Here is a 15,243-nt window from a genome sequence, read left to right as displayed (position 1 = left end):
AGAGCCTTTTGTAAAATTGCATGTCTTCCTGTTTTTAGAAAAGCAAATGTGCACAAATAACTCTTTAATAGTTGATGTTGTCTCAAGGGACCGTATTCATATCCCATTTGCAAAGAAGAAAGTCCGTCTTTGTACACAACCTGCTTTTGTTTCGTATCCATAAAGAGTCACATAATCTGTCCAGTCCAGCCCTCTTGCGTCTTGATAACCCTCCATGTTTTGTTCTTTCATTGGTGTGAAGGTGCCGAAGTTGGGCCACATGAGCAATAAAAAAGAGGGGCTGTAAACACCACCAGTCCCTGCTTGGTTGGGATGGAGTGAAGAATCATCACAATCTACATAACCAGGTAAATATATATTTTGTTTCTGGGTGCTTTTCCTTGCTGCAGAGCTCCTTTCCAGAAAAATTTTGAAATTAAACTTTAAAATAAACTTGTATTTATCACTTTAAAATATTAGTATTTTTCAACACAGATGGGCTATTCAGATTCTTAACTGAAATGGCATTGTGGTTAGAAAATATGAAGAAATATAAATTTTGATGTCAGCAACATGCTTAAGAAAGTTTTGAGCTATAAATCTTTAACACGTTATGAGCTACATTTCCCGTTATTTACACTTCTTGATTAGGAAAATGTTTCCTTTTTGTCACGTCGAGTCTAGTTTATTTGTATTTGTATCAGCAATAAGGCAATTCAAACTGCTTTGCATAATAAAAGTATGTAAGGCATGTGTTTTTGTGACAGATACACAAACAGACAACATATTACATAATGGAATATTACATGTGAAATTTTAATATATCGGTAATGTTTCATGCAAAGGGAATCTTCCAGGTCAGTGACATCAATGCACCCAGATTCTATCACAAACTCTTGCTGTTGTATTTGTTACTGACAAATGCCTCAATCATTTCCAATTTCATTAAAAGCAGACTTTTTTTTTTTTTACTTTAAACTGAAATTACTTCTGCACAGATAATTTCAGAGTTTCTGTTCAATACAGGACTTCCGTCTTTTTATTTCAGTTCCACAATACGATTTTGGAAACAACAGCACCCTGTTGACTAGCAGGCTTTTTCCAAAGTGTGTCTGTAACCTGGAAGGAGAACGGAAGTTAAAAATTGCATGATGGTTTCTAATATCTGTGTTCAGTGCGTGTGACCTTGGAGTTTGACAGTGGTTTCTGGTCTTTGGGATTTTACCACATGCTTTCTAAAAAAATATTCCAGTTTTTAAGATCTGCATGCTTTAAAAATATTACTGTATTCAAATGTCATGAGTGCAGGGGACAGAAAAAATATGTGGACAAAAAGGTGCTTACGTCCTGGTAGCAACATGGTGGTGGCAGCATTAAAAGGTAAACTGGTCAGAGTTTATTGAAAGTTGGATGGAAATAACTGTAGAAAACCTGAGAGAGACTGTCAAAGCTTAGAGTCTTGGCCATTTGTTGGCTTTCTACCAAGACAAAAACCCTCCACCGGGGTACAATGAATGGCTTAGATGAAAACAAATTGCTGCGTTATGATAGTCCAGATAAAGTCCAGACAGTTCAGAAGCACACACTAGGACACAACTGAACACAATACAGACAAGAGATTAATTTACAAAAATCAAAATGGGAAAACCTATCATTATTCTTCCACTTCACAATTTTGTCCCTATTTTGTGTTTGACTAACATAAAATCATATGCAGTACTCTGACATTATTAGCTGAAGTTTGACACGATGTGGGTTTTTGCATTGCATTGTCCATTTAATGCCAAGAGTAACGGTTTGGAACAATAAGGACAATTGGAACATAACCTTTAAACTTATTCTCAAAATGAGTCAAAATACACTGCCTGGGATACAGCTATTCAAAGCACATCTATTTTATTCAAATATGAAACCCCTACTCATTAATATTAAACCTGCTAGTTGTGAAATATTTCACAGTAGTCCAAATTCATTTTAGTGAAAATTTGAATGTTATTTTTCATTTGAACGCGAAGATTCAACTCCACCTCAGCCTACATTGTCGACAGAACCGACTTTTCGATTGGCTTTTGAAAATGATGCCGTTCTTCTGAAAACGGGATTTTTTTGTTTTATTTTGCGAATCTTTGAAATAAACAACCAGTAATCCATCTTCTAACTTCCACCCGATCATTCAGCATGCCATCCGCTGATCTCATCCTGGTGACCACCGTCTTTATGGCCTTTGTTGTTACGCTCACGTCTGGTGCCAGGACCACACACTGGCCCAAACCTCAGAACACCAACAAGCCTCCTCAAACTGGGACCGGTGGTTTAGGTGGAGGAGGAAGGTTTGGACAGATTGCGACAAAAAACCCGTCTCCCTCCAGCAGCCTGCACACAGAGGAAACAACTGGGTTTATGACGGACGGATACTCCCTGTCCCCAACAGACAGCAGCACTTTCAACAGTGAGGCTTACCCTACCGAGTACCTTGCTGATGCAATCCTGCCCCCTGGAAACGCCCCTGGAAATTATACTTTTGACTACAATGAATGCTTCTTCAATATGTGCGAGTGCTGTCCGCCAGAGAAAGGTCCCAAAGGACCGACTGGTGAACAGGGGCCGCCGGGGGAAAGGGGCCCTCCAGGTAAGATCGGATCGTTGTTTTCCTTTCAATAAAATTTTGGAGGCCAAACTTAATTTCTCCTCTTATTTTTAGGGTTACCAGGAGAAAAGGGAGAAATTGGACCCCAGGGTTCTCCAGGACCAGCTGGGTTACCTGGGCTCAGCGGATTAAATGGCGAGAAAGGTTCAACTTGTTGCCGCTCTATTTATGCTGTCTGCTTGTCACAAAAAGTTCTTTTTGACATATGTTCTTGTGGGGGTTTTTTTTCTTCACCAAAACTGCCACAGGTGAAAAAGGAGACCAAGGGCCAAGCGGTTTACCGGGCTCCCCTGGACTCCCAGGGAATCCTGGAGAGAAAGGTTTGTAGCTGCTTCTTTCAAAAACTAGATTTGGATCACCTGTCAAAACATGGCAATGTTTTTCTTTGTAGATATCCATGTCAACTAGGCTGCTGACATGGAATTGGTACCATGTCTGTAAAAATTCAAGAAACCCAAAATATACAAAGAAATGAACACATACAGTATGTCTGTAAATTATATGTAGTAAAAAAAGAATAACACATATAGACCAATCAGGCCTATGTGTGTCATTTGTATGTGTAGACAGCTCGGGTTCTTGTCGACATGGTGAGAATTTTATGTTAGTAGCACGACTACAGATATATTTTGGTTAAAGACATTGATGTATTCCTTACTTTTATGCCACAATATTTAAAATTAAAATGAGCAAACATACCTGTAAATGATTAAACTGCATCTCAAACCTTTTTTAATTCCTCTCCTTTTTTTTTTTTTTTTTTACATAAACTCCTCACATGCCGTAGGTGATTTGGGCCTCAAAGGAGAGAAAGGTGAAAATGGGATCAACGGGCTGAAAGGAGACGCAGGAGAAAAAGGAGAGCCTGGTCACAATGGAACTATGGGCACCGTTGGGCCTATGGGTCCCCCAGGGACAGCTGGGACAAAGGGTCAGAAAGGTGAACAGGGACGTTTGGGAGAATGTCTACTTGGTGAGAGAGGACAGAAAGGTGATCTTGGTGATCCTGGGCCTCCTGGTCCAAAAGGTGAGATGGGTCCTCAAGGAGCAAATGGCAGCGATGGTTCAAAAGGAGAAATGGGGCCAGCAGGAGAGAAGGGAGACGCCGGTGCAAGAGGGCCTCCAGGTGCAAGGGGAGTAGCAGGAATGAGGGGGGAGAGGGGAGTTAAAGGCGTACGGGGCCCTCGGGGCCCAAAAGGCGATCCAGGTGAGAGTGTGGAGCCGGCTCGTTCTGCTTTCAGTGTGGGTTTGTTCCCAAGTCGGTCCTTTCCTCCACCCGGTCTGCCTGTGAAGTTTGATAAGGTCTTTTACAATGAGGAGGGTCACTGGGACTCGGCACTCAACAAGTTCAACGTCACACTCTCAGGAGTCTACTTACTCACTTATCACATCACTGTGCGCAACCGGCCCCTGCGGGTTGCCCTGGTGGTCAACGGGGTGCGGAAAGTGAGGACACGAGATTCCCTTTACGGCCAGGACATCGACCAGGCTTCCAACCTCGTCCTGATGCAGCTCAGTGAGGGAGATCAGGTGTGGCTGGAGACCCTGAGGGACTGGAACGGGATTTACTCCAGCAGCGAGGACGATAGCACCTTCTCCGGCTTCCTGATTTACCCAGACTCGACTATAAAAGCAAGCGCTATGAAAAAGATTTGAGTACAGCTTCTAACTTTACAACTTTCTTACTTTAGCTGCTTTTCCAATTGTGGCTTGTAGAGGTTTTTTTCTCAGCTTATGTTTCTGTAAAATGTTGCAGCTTAAAATTCTTTTTTTTTTTCTTCTTTTTTTAAGTTACTTTGATCAAGCCAATTACTTTGCATGTTTTACTACACTAGGACACTGACAGAGCATCATTTTTTATTTCAAATTTTGATGGTTGAAACTGCATTAAAATTATTCTGCTTGAAAGAACATTTATGTATGGATTTTCGTTTATTAAGAGAGCCGGTACTAATTTCATAAAGGATTTGGGGTTTCAGTAAGAAAATCACATCAATTCTTGAAACCCTAAATTACCCCAAGTAACCACTAGAGGGCATAATATGCTCATATTTGGCAAAAAAATAATTACTGGAGACCATAACGTCGCGTTTTGCATTAAAAGACAGGCAAACGGGTTGCAGAAAGAGACTAAAAACACGATATGACTGAAATTTAATATCTGAATGTAGTCACTCGAAAAAAATTAAAATTAACTTAGAAAATTAGGAAGCTGTCTGCAAACGGAGGTTAATATATCAGCCTTAAACATGATACTTGTCACAGAACTGGATGGAAAACACTCAAAATGTTATTTTATTGTTTTTTACTTGATTCACAAAGACTTGGTCTGACTCATAATAATTAAGTCGAATTATCTTTCTATAATTAGAATGGAAATATGAATATTAATAATCTTGGCTTACTCTCCTATTAACTACATTTAACACAAATGAGAACAAATTTGTCACAATAACTGCCAGGCAAACAGATTCTGTGCATGGGGGAGAACAGCCTTCCAATGCTCCTGAAAGACACACCAGAGATTTAATGCAACTGAAATACATACTTATTACTCATTTCCTTCAGTTTAAAATGATTTTAACATTACATATATACACGTGTGTGTGTGTGTGTGTGTGTGTTAATATTGTGCACACAGGTACTTTTATGAACACTGACAGTAGTTTTACTCATATTTGGGAAACAAAAACTCAAACTTATGGGTTAACAAAAGGAGAAATATGTTGTTACTATGAATCTGTGTCTGTATCTGTTCCTCCAGGTTCATTACTATCTTTAACTTTGCTACCAATAGCAGAATATGTGGTTGCTGTCATGGGTTTTTTTCCCCTAATTTAATTTACCGTCAAGCAGTTTTCACTGCTTGCCTTCTAAGCAGGACAGCAGTAGTTAGTTTTGTGAAATATTAATTTAAACCCCACTTTAATCAATTTAAGTTTGTTTAAAGAAAATTATGTTGCTTTTTTTTCACAATATAAAGGAAAAGATACAAAACTAAACCAATGATGCCTGCACACCACAGGAAGTTTTAGTAGTCTGGATTTTCCTTTTTGCTGATGAAGTCTCGTCAAATTCCACATATTGATGAATGAAAAGCAAATTACGCGTACGTATGTCTTCACTGACATTAAATAAAGCTTAAAAAATATGAATGCACATAGACAATGCAACAGAACCTTTCCCCTTTCTTGGATCATTTGAAGCTATAACATCTTTTGCAAACTAAATAATATTAAAAACTTTATTTACAATTTTATTTTTTGAATCACCTCAAGCTGCAAACTAGACATACAAAACTGTTTTACATTTTGTCAATCCCGTATATTTGACAGCAGTTATCCACATATAAACACCAAAAGAAAAACAAACCCTGTTATAAAAGTTTTTATTATCTTCCTGTTTCCTCCAGTTTTCAAATATAGTCTAATCATTAAGGGTAATGTTAACCACGGCTGTTGACTGCAGGGCATGAATACATATTTACTACAAAATTACCATGATATGAAACACTAGGAAGAAGGAAATGATAGAATGCTACATTTATGAATACCATCAAATGAGCTTCATGTGTTCTTCAATACATGCTTACAGAAGACACTACGGACATCGGCGGGCACATCATGTGGGTTGGCATAAAAGTTAATAGGTAGAAATAAATTAATATGCCTTATGCATATCTGTTTAGCGCAGTTTAGAGATATTTTGCGTCATTTCTTTGATCGAAAGATACTTGAAGATGTTAATTTTGCCTTAAAGATTTACCTGACTCATAAAGAAAAAAAAAACACTGTCTATTTTAATACCAGGATGTCTCAAGGAGAGCATTCATAATTAATTAAGAGTTCTCCATAATTAGGGGAACAGCATTTGTAGACATTTACGTAAAAAGAAGCAACAATGATACCTGTTAAAGAGGAAGGCCCATGACATCTCCATCCACTGCGGAAGAACCCAGAGTGTTTGTCAAATTTCCATCTTATTCTTGCTGCTGCTTGTGGTGAAGGCAATATATTTGTGTCAGTTTGTTGAAATGTTATTTTGCTTGTTTGTTTATGGACACGCGCGCGCGCACACACACACACACACACACACGCGCGCGCGCGCATACACAGGTATAAACGTGTGCAAGTGTCTAAGTGTGTTTGTACATTTATGTATTTTCAACTACTCGATGTGAAAATATAAATAACTACCTTGGCGGTGTGTGCAGTGTAATCTGTTCCCAGCAGGCTGGATTCCCACTGCGAGAAAGACAGTATATTGTTCCTGCAGCACCGCAGATAACAACTCATTAGCATACTGAATCATTTGGCTGCAAGAGCCACTCTGCCACCCATCTGCACAGAGCTGATAAACGTATACACATACACACTCGTATACACAGCTCGCACCAACAGATCCATGAAATGCGGACGCATACACACCGGCCCCGTTCGCACGAAAACACACACACACATACACTCCCTTGCTTTCAGTCCCTCGTATGCTCCCTCTATCCGTCCCCCTTTTTGTGAGCCTGCGTCTTTTCTGAGAGTCAGGAAAAACGGAAGCAGGTAAACGTTTGGCAGGCACCTAGAGAGCCCCTCGGTGGAGTTGCAGCTCAGCCAGAGCGGAGCGCAGGAGAGGTCTCCAAACACCTGGTAGTCTCTGATGCTCTCTGGAAGCAATTATAGCCTTTGGAAATATCTGAGTGCTCAGTGTTGAGGTAGTAGGACTGGTGGCATACCCTGTCGCGCAAAAGTTAAAGTCAACTTCACCCAAAAAGCTGCTTTTTCGCGAAATCTTTTTATTTTATTTTGTTTTTGTTTTGTTTTTTAATTATGTTAGTGAAACAACAGTGAATTTTCCACTGCTCAAGAATCTTATTCATGTTGAGCGAACGCTTGATCTGAACATCTGTTTTAACAAAACGCGCAGACGCAACAATGAGCAAACGAGCGCAGCGAAGGCTGTAAAAACCCACTTTCACAATGGCAGGATATCCTGCAGGTCAGCAAGCCATGGTTACCTCCACAGGAAGTTGTCACTTGTTGGGGGTGGAAGTGAGGATCGTAGCGCCCACTGAGGGAGTTTCTCTGAAGAGGTTGTGGTTTTAAACTTTACTCCGCGTTCAAATGAAGCGGGAAATAATTGCATGGCATGTCCGTTTAAATAAGTAATTTATGTTTTACTGTCGTGAAACAGAAAGCGAGACATAGGATCCTTGTGAGAAAACCAAATGTAAAAGATTTGGGATAAAAAATAAAAAGTTCTCGAGCTATGAAGTTATCCAAACTGATGTGGAGCCAGGGGAGAAACTGAACTGAACTGAATTGAATAAATTAAATTAAAATAAACTGAAATAAAGATGAGGTGAGTTGCAATTAAATAAATGACGTTTCTCTCAGTTAATTAAAACTGTAGTGAATTGAGTTCAATGTAACTTAACTAACAAAACGATATCAGCAGAGGTAAAGTGAACTGAACTGAATATCTGAAGGAGAATGAATCTACTAGGCAAAATGTAAATGAGTGAATGGAACTGAGTTGAAATTAACTCAGTTTGACAAAATTATTAAATAGAATTAAATTAATTATACTAAGTTTAACTAAACTTGCATGAGCTGAACAAATAGAACTAAACTTAACCAATCTGACCAGACATAAAGACTCAGCTGAACTGATCAAAACCGAATTTGACTGTATTTAGCTGGAGTGAAATTATCTGAACATTAATTGAATTGAAATTAAGTAATCTGAATATAAGCACTGAACTTAGTCAAAATGAGTTCAATTGAATTTAATTGATTTGAATTGTGCTGGTGCTGTGCAGTGGTGCAGTTGGTAGAACTGCTGCCTTTCAAAACTGTCCTGGATTCAAACATAGAGACTTTCTGCACATTTATTGGTTCTCTCTGGGTACTCCGACTTCCCCCAACAGACAAAAACATGACTGCTAGGTTTATTTATCTTTCTGTATTGTCCTTAGTGTGCATGCATGGTTATTTGTCCTGTCTGTTTCTCTGTGGCCCTGCAATGTACTGGTGACCTGTCCATGGTCTACCCAACCTCTCGCCCAATTGCTGCTGGAGATAGGCACCAGCCCCTGCAAGGATAAGCGGCCATACAGAATGGATGAGCTAAACCCAAATGATAGCGGAATAAAACTGTAACACAAACATGTTAAAATGAATACACACCACAGAAAAATTCAAATTTTCTCTGTATATTTTATTCTGTTTTTTGTATAAAATCCATCCCTTTAACATTGTAATATATTTATAGATACAGCTATCATACAACAAATATGTCATTACCAAACGTACAATGTCCCTTTACTGTAATTCATAAAATACCAAAGGTACCAAGATAAGCTACCAGATTCTGCTACAAAAGCAGAACAACCAACAACAGTGAGCAACACTTCCAGAAAACTGCTGGTGTTCACATGGTATTAATACTGCAAAGTGGTGGTGGTGGGAGGGGGGGGGGTAGCTGTGGTGGGAGTGTACGTGTACACGTAAAATGCGGAAACGAAAGGGACTTATTTGTGTACCTTGCTAAACTACATTTGCATTATAGTTTAAAAAAAAGAAAACATTAAAACATTCATATCAAAAGGACTTAATGAGTCATCTCAAGATTTCATCTGACCCCTGCTTTTGTACACTTTAAGAGCACTATTTATATTGTACCTCCACAACAATTCAAATACATGTGGTTTTTATTCACACACAGCGTAATTGTTTGACTATTGAAATATTTGGCTTGATTTTCTAATCACCGGGTGTGACAGAAGCGGTACCACATTTGATGTACTTCCATCTATATGTTCACTTGTTATAGCGTCACGTGTAGAGTTGAATTTCTTTTCTCCCTTCTTCTCGAATCCTGTCTCTTTAAAGAGAGTTTTGATAGCAAACCCATTCACAAACACACTATGGTACATCTGAAACCTCGTGACTGGAAAGTCACTGTTATTATATTTTGCAGTGGAAATATAATACTATTTACAATACATACGTAACTGCATCAGAGTCCCACCTGTTCACTGTGTTAACAGCCTCTCGCAAACATTTATTTTATTATTATTATTCTGTCCTATGAAACTTGTTCCACTTACGTCTTTATGTTTATATGTCTTGGCATTTTGGACCAGGCTCCCTGCAAAACTGTTCAAGCAAAGTGGATCAATACCATATTATGCACCATTTTGCAATCAATGGCGACTGCAAATTTAGCCCAAAATGAACTCCTTACGCTTAACATCCTCTAAATAACGAGTGTTTGATTTAAAATGTTTTCTTTCGTTCAGTTTTTTTTTTTTATATAGTTTCATTTCAGAGGGTTTCTTTGGAACTTTCAACGCGTAGAAGCTTATAGTCTGCAAGGTTGGTCAAGAACATGGCACATGCACGATTTACAAGTTCAAATTTAAACCACGGTATTTATCGTCTTTCCCTTTCGAGTGAGATAACGCTTCCTAAACTGATTACTCCAAGGTGAAAGGTGTTTAAGGTGTTCCAAACCATCTGTAATTGCTCTTCTCTAGTCTTTGATGTCATGACTGTGCTCTCCTGGCGTCAGCATCATCGTCGAGTGGAACCATCTAATGGGCGTCCGTTGCGCCTCAGATCTCTAGCCGCTAGATGCAGAGAGGGTCCGCGGGATGCTGTTAGAGTCCTTGTAGCCGGTGGTGAGTCCTGGTCCTCCATGAAGCTCTCGGGACTCCCCTCCCCATCCCCATCAGGTAGGCTACCACAGCTGGAGCCTGGTGACATTGTCTCCAGAAGATCATCCCTCGCTAGGCCCACCACGGTTTCTTGATGCGGCGCACCCTGAGGGCCTCCCTCGTGGGTTGGGACACCAACCAGCAGCCCCGTGTCTCCGTCAGTGCTGTTGCCAACATTTCGCCCTCCGTCCTGGTCCTCCAGGAGGTTGGAGAGGAAGCTAATGTACTTCATAGCAAGTCTCAGGATCTCGTTTTTGCTCAGCTTCTTGTCCGGAGGGTGAGTGGGGATGAGTTTGCGGAGCTCCGCAAACGCACCATTTACATTCTGTTGCCGCCAACGCTCACGGCTGTTTGTGAAAATGCGACGCACAATCTTAGGCTGGCCAGCTGTTGGAGAGGACGGAAAGAAAGAAAAATACTTATATAAGGAGTCTAAGGTGACGCAGCAGTGAAGCAGCTAAAACATGACATTTTCAAAAGCAAACAAGTTATAAAGAGTGTAAAAAGTGTAGCAGCAAAAAGGGTGCACAATATTTGTAAGGAGACAAATAATAGAAAACAACCGCAGTAATCAACATTTGCACTCGATATAACCAAGGATTATTATATATAAGACAATATTGATTTACTGTAGCTCGACAAACCTCAAGAATAATTGGCATTTGGAAGGGTCTGTTTACCACATCCTGAAATAAATTATTTATTTATGTATAGGTTGCAAAAAATAATAATTTGCAACATTCACATAAAAGTAGCGAAACTGTCCTCTGTATTCATTTTTTATTTTATTTGCCAAACCTCAAGAATAAAGATAGTTTCTGATTTTGAGTTAACTATATACTGCAATCTGTTGAATTTGCATTCGTCTAAACACACTTGAAAGCTTCTCTGAAGATAGGGAAATAAAACTTTATTTGAAATATTCAACTCTATCCGTTACATGCTGGTTGCAACACCATCTTTTGATCTGCCATAAAGTTTTAACAACACAAGATTTTGCTTGCAGAAATCTCAAAAGCAAAATATGTTTGGGTTGATCACTTAGCCCTGTTCTGCAATCCATAATCAGTTTTATTTATTTAAACACACTTCTTTGACTTCTTTGAAGATAGCTAAAAATAATAATAATAATTTTTAAAAAAACGCCCAAAATACCCAGCCTCAAATATCAAATAGATGTTGAAAAGCTTTAGGAGTGGATGTTAACTCCTTTCTGAAATCTAGGATTTTTTAAAAATTTTAATCAGATAGACTCGAATGCTTTTTGCATGTAAAAGTATGATCTAAAAGATTTGACTTTCAATTGTGGATTTTAGGAATAAAAGAAGAAAGTGCTTCTGTCTGTCGTACTGCAACAATAAAATGTGTATTATAGGGGAGTGTTTAACTCCATCATTAAAACTATGAAATTCATTTAACTTTTATTTACATCATCTTCAAAGCTTAGATACAGGTAACAAACAACCTTAAATATCTAGCAAAACTGTCCTCAGTACAAACAGATTTTTAAGGGTATGAGAAAACACTAATTTTTCTTGCCAAATCTCAAGAAAATGTGTTTGGGAGGGTATCCCATTCTGCAATTCATAATTTTTTTTTACATTTTTTTTATTTTATTTAGACACACTGAGAAGCTTCTCTGCAGGTAGTCATATTATTCCACCCCCAATAGATGTGTCTTTTTTTGTTTATTGTTGCTCTTGGAACACACCCAGCCTATCTTAATCCTTCAGCCCACTCTGCAGTAAAACCTTGGCATGGAGGCAGCAGCACCCGCAATTCTCCTCCCCTTTATGACAGTGAGTGGGCAGCACTGGAGAGGATGTTTCAAATCAAATCAAGTCCAAATTTGCCTAAGAATGGCTTGTTTTAATTATACGCAGGTACAAAGTAATTTGTTCCGTGAAGTAAGATTTTGCAATTCTCACTGGTTGAACTCTTTTCTTCTTTTTTTTTTCCTCTAACCCCCTCTTTGCAACGCATCTTCTGCAACTCTCGGATTGGGAATAGTGTACATTCCATGTCAAGGGATGAATGACAATGGAGATGAGGGAGGGACACTTGGGGGGGGGGGACGTGGAGGGGAAGAGGGACTGTTCTGGCAGAAGGAGCACACAGCAGAAGTGCATCTTACCATACTTATAAAGATCTAAAATGCGCCTACCCTCGTCGAGTTCAACCTCATAAGGCGCCGGGCGGCGCTTTACCCTGTTGCTGGGGTACATGCTGTACTGCTCTGACTCTCCTCCAAGACTATAAAAAAGAAAAAAAAAAAAAAGAAAAAAAGAAAATAAGTACAGGTTAATTGATGTGGCAATGTGAGAAAACTCGGATTTCATCAGGAAAAAGCATCGCTGCGTCACATCAAAAGTTTTTACACCCAGAACCCAGATGCGAAAGTGCATTTTGCCTTAACAAGTTTCCGTCCAAACGTCAAAGATAAAACGTGCATTTAAAACAGTCTATAAGGTACCTGTTGATGGCGGCGAGAGGCTGCGCCAGATTGTAGAGCATCGCCCGGGCCGGGACAGGGAACGCGTTTGGGCTCAGCTGGACCATTCGAGCGTCGTCTCGGTGCGGCGGCGGCAGCGGCAGCGGTGGAGGTCTGCGAAGTTCCGTGATCGGCACCAAATGGCTCTCCGTCCTCTGCTCCAGTGCTTTTATAGCGTCCCTCCTGGAGAGCTCGATCACCGGCACTTCCCTTTTCAGGTCAAGGGCGTTGAGAGAGGCAGTTTCCCTGGCAACGCCGTTGATGATGATGCTGATGCTGGTCCCGTTGCTCGAGTTCTGCAGCGGAACGTCATCCGTCTCCTCAGCCCCTTTGAAGCTCCCTCCCCTCTCCTTGTCCGCGTCCTCCTCCTCCTCCTCCTCCTTCACTCTCTCATTGGCATCCCCCTCCTCCCCTCTTTCTATCCTCGGCTTCTCTTCCTCCTTGTATCCGTTGTGTCTGGAGATGATGGCCGAGTCTTCTCGCTTTCCAGGACCGGATCCCGCATCGGGACTTCCAGGGCAAAGCTCCTGCTCCCGTTTTTCCATCATTTTTGAACCGTGACCCGCTTTTACAGTCCCACAATGTCCTAAGTGAAAATGTCCTCGATTAATATAATCGTTATCTTACACAGCAAGCATTTGCTCTAGTTAAAATCTTAAATAAGAGTTCCCTTGAATGATTTTTTTTTTTTTTTTGGTCTTACGTATAATTATCCAGACATTGTTAACAATTACCACGTTTAGACAATGTTTGAGTTAATATGAATAAAAATAAATAAATAAATAAACGTTTTAAGTTGGAATAAACCGTTTTATTTCCTTTTGGTCAATACATTTTTCTCTCTGAAAGAAACAACAACATATCTATCGGACGGTCTTTTTTAACTGAAAGTTTTTTTTATATAACATGTAATTTTTTTTTAGTGGTCAGTTTACAAAAAAAAAAAAATAATCACCTTTGCAAACAACAACAAAACCTGACTGTACAGGTCGAGCATTCGGTCTTAATGTTAAAAATTCCTTACTGTCTAAATTCGGCAGACTCGAATAGGTTAAATAATTTCCCAATCATATCAGCTTCGAGAGGTATTTTTATTTGCGCAATGTCCGGTAAGTTATACTTTATAATACTGTGCTTGATTCACGACAATGCAGCCCACAAAGACACGTGTCTTTTCAAGTGAGACAAAAAAAAGTCTCATTGTAATTCGCGTTTTGTAAATTAAAGAGTATATTATTGTAGCTCTTTATTCATGGGTGAAATGTTCATAAATAACGTAGACACTATCTACACGGGAGCTTATAGGCTATTTCTGCGTCGAAATAAAATATTTCCTCCTTTTCTTCTCGCTAGTTCTGAAATATTCCAAAGTAGCTCGGATTGGGTCGTTTTATTAGCAATAGCAGCTAGAAATTAATTTGTAGATGTATTTTTTATGTATTTACTGGGAAGGCCATAATGCTATTATTGCTACAAGGGAGCGCTAAGGTTTTGACATTCTGTTTATCACCCAGTATATATCCGCGTAAGGTGCTTTCAGGAGTAATCTAATGGAAAAAAAAGCTCTGCAAATATGAAAAACGAACAACAGACTGATTATAATAGACGCGTTTTTTTTTTTTAACTGTTTCTAGGGATTCTCCTATAGGCCTCGCATCCGTCCCCCTCACTCTCCCCCCCACACATCCCCCAGTCTCAGCTCGATCGGACAAAACTAGAAAATATAGACTAAATATGTCGCTCATTACAACAACACAATAAACCCAACCGTATCCCTACCGCAACAAGAGGAGCGACGCCACGACGGTTCAACATGGAGAGGGAGTTTTTCGCACTTACCGTTTCAGCCGTGTTGTTGATGTTACTGTGTAAGTGGAGCCATTTTGTGAGTGGGTCATCCATGTCTGAGGTTTTTCTTTTTTTTTTTTTTTTTTTCCCTGCCAGTTGTGGAGCTGTGTGTGTGTGTGTGTGTGTGTGTGTGTGTGTGTGTGTGTGTGTGTGTGTGTGTGTGTGTGTGTGCGCGCGCGTGTGTGCAAGTGTAAGTTATTCCCCGCCGCATCCAGTGCGCTCCCTCTCTGTATGGGGAGCGGAACACAGGCCGCAATGTGGCCGAGTGAGATAAGCGCACGGCAGCGGCCTCTTCATTCCCGATAAGCTCCTAAACCCATTATTTATGAAATGATTCATTATTATTTGGCTGTCGTTGGGGCTATATAGTCTTGTGGAGGGCAAGGCATTAAAAAAAAAGAAGAAAAAGAAAAAAAGCAAACAGGCAGAGCGCAACGGCCTGTAACAACGTGAGGTATATGGCAGACTGTGCTGGCTGCGCTCTTAGGTGTTTTTTTTTTTTTTAATTTTATGAAAGAAAGAAACAAAAGCTCAGGTTAAGCCTTGGGGAACTTTGTATTCTGA

General features: G+C 39.9%; 2 protein-coding genes and 1 long non-coding RNA gene across 5 annotated transcripts; 1 reads left to right on the top strand and 2 right to left on the bottom strand.

Moving 5' to 3' along the window:
• Nucleotides 1-240: 240 nt before the first annotated feature.
• On the top strand, nt 241-4,537 carry otol1a (otolin 1a). The gene is made up of 5 exons (XM_008433820.3): nt 241-347; nt 2,157-2,608; nt 2,681-2,770; nt 2,875-2,946; nt 3,414-4,537. The coding sequence occupies exons 2-5, from the start codon at nt 2,158-2,160 to the stop codon at nt 4,280-4,282; spliced, it is 1,482 nt and encodes a 493-aa protein (XP_008432042.2). The 5' UTR covers nt 241-347; nt 2,157; the 3' UTR covers nt 4,283-4,537.
• On the bottom strand, nt 3,777-8,062 carry LOC145547928 (uncharacterized). Of its 2 annotated transcripts, none has more exons than XR_014084211.1 (3): nt 6,534-8,062; nt 4,009-5,132; nt 3,777-3,911 (listed from the first exon to the last, which is right to left on the bottom strand). It is a non-coding gene; the product is annotated as an uncharacterized LOC145547928 (long non-coding RNA). The 2 variants fall into 2 exon arrangements; XR_014084210.1 differs by having other exon boundaries at nt 3,779-3,911; nt 4,005-5,132.
• A 756-nt stretch (nt 8,063-8,818) lies between these two features.
• Nucleotides 8,819-14,998, bottom strand: tal1 (T-cell acute lymphocytic leukemia 1). Of its 2 annotated transcripts, none has more exons than XM_081598102.1 (4): nt 14,671-14,998; nt 12,814-13,417; nt 12,475-12,593; nt 8,819-10,727 (listed from the first exon to the last, which is right to left on the bottom strand). In XM_081598102.1, the coding sequence occupies exons 2-4, from the start codon at nt 13,377-13,379 to the stop codon at nt 10,198-10,200; spliced, it is 1,215 nt and encodes a 404-aa protein (XP_081454228.1). In that variant the 5' UTR covers nt 13,380-13,417; nt 14,671-14,998; the 3' UTR covers nt 8,819-10,197. The 2 variants fall into 2 exon arrangements, with proteins under 2 accessions (XP_081454228.1, XP_081454229.1); XM_081598103.1 differs by having other exon boundaries at nt 12,505-12,593; nt 14,671-14,852.
• Between the last annotated feature and the right edge of the window lie 245 nt (nt 14,999-15,243).

Source organism: Poecilia reticulata, chromosome 17, assembly GCF_904066995.2.
Source record: "Poecilia reticulata chromosome 17, P_reticulata-male-v2, whole genome shotgun sequence".
NCBI lineage: Eukaryota > Metazoa > Chordata > Actinopteri > Cyprinodontiformes > Poeciliidae > Poecilia > Poecilia reticulata.
The sequence above is the reverse complement of the archived record's forward strand: the minus strand, read 5'-3'. Positions and strand labels throughout refer to the sequence as shown.

Coding starts and splice junctions, on each gene's coding strand:
- tal1 (XM_081598102.1), bottom strand. CDS start 13,379: ATGATGGAAAAACGGGAGCAGGAGCTTTGCCCTGGAAGTCCCGATGCG. Junction 12,594..12,813: donor CCTCTCGCCGCCATCAACAG/GTACCTTATAGA, acceptor TCTTTTTTATAG/TCTTGGAGGAGAGTCAGAGC. Junction 10,728..12,474: donor TTTAGATCTTTATAAGTATG/GTAAGATGCACT, acceptor CCTCTCCAACAG/CTGGCCAGCCTAAGATTGTG.
- otol1a (XM_008433820.3), top strand. CDS start 2,158: ATGCCATCCGCTGATCTCATCCTGGTGACCACCGTCTTTATGGCCTTT. Junction 2,609..2,680: donor GGGGGAAAGGGGCCCTCCAG/GTAAGATCGGAT, acceptor TCTTATTTTTAG/GGTTACCAGGAGAAAAGGGA. Junction 2,947..3,413: donor AGGGAATCCTGGAGAGAAAG/GTTTGTAGCTGC, acceptor CACATGCCGTAG/GTGATTTGGGCCTCAAAGGA.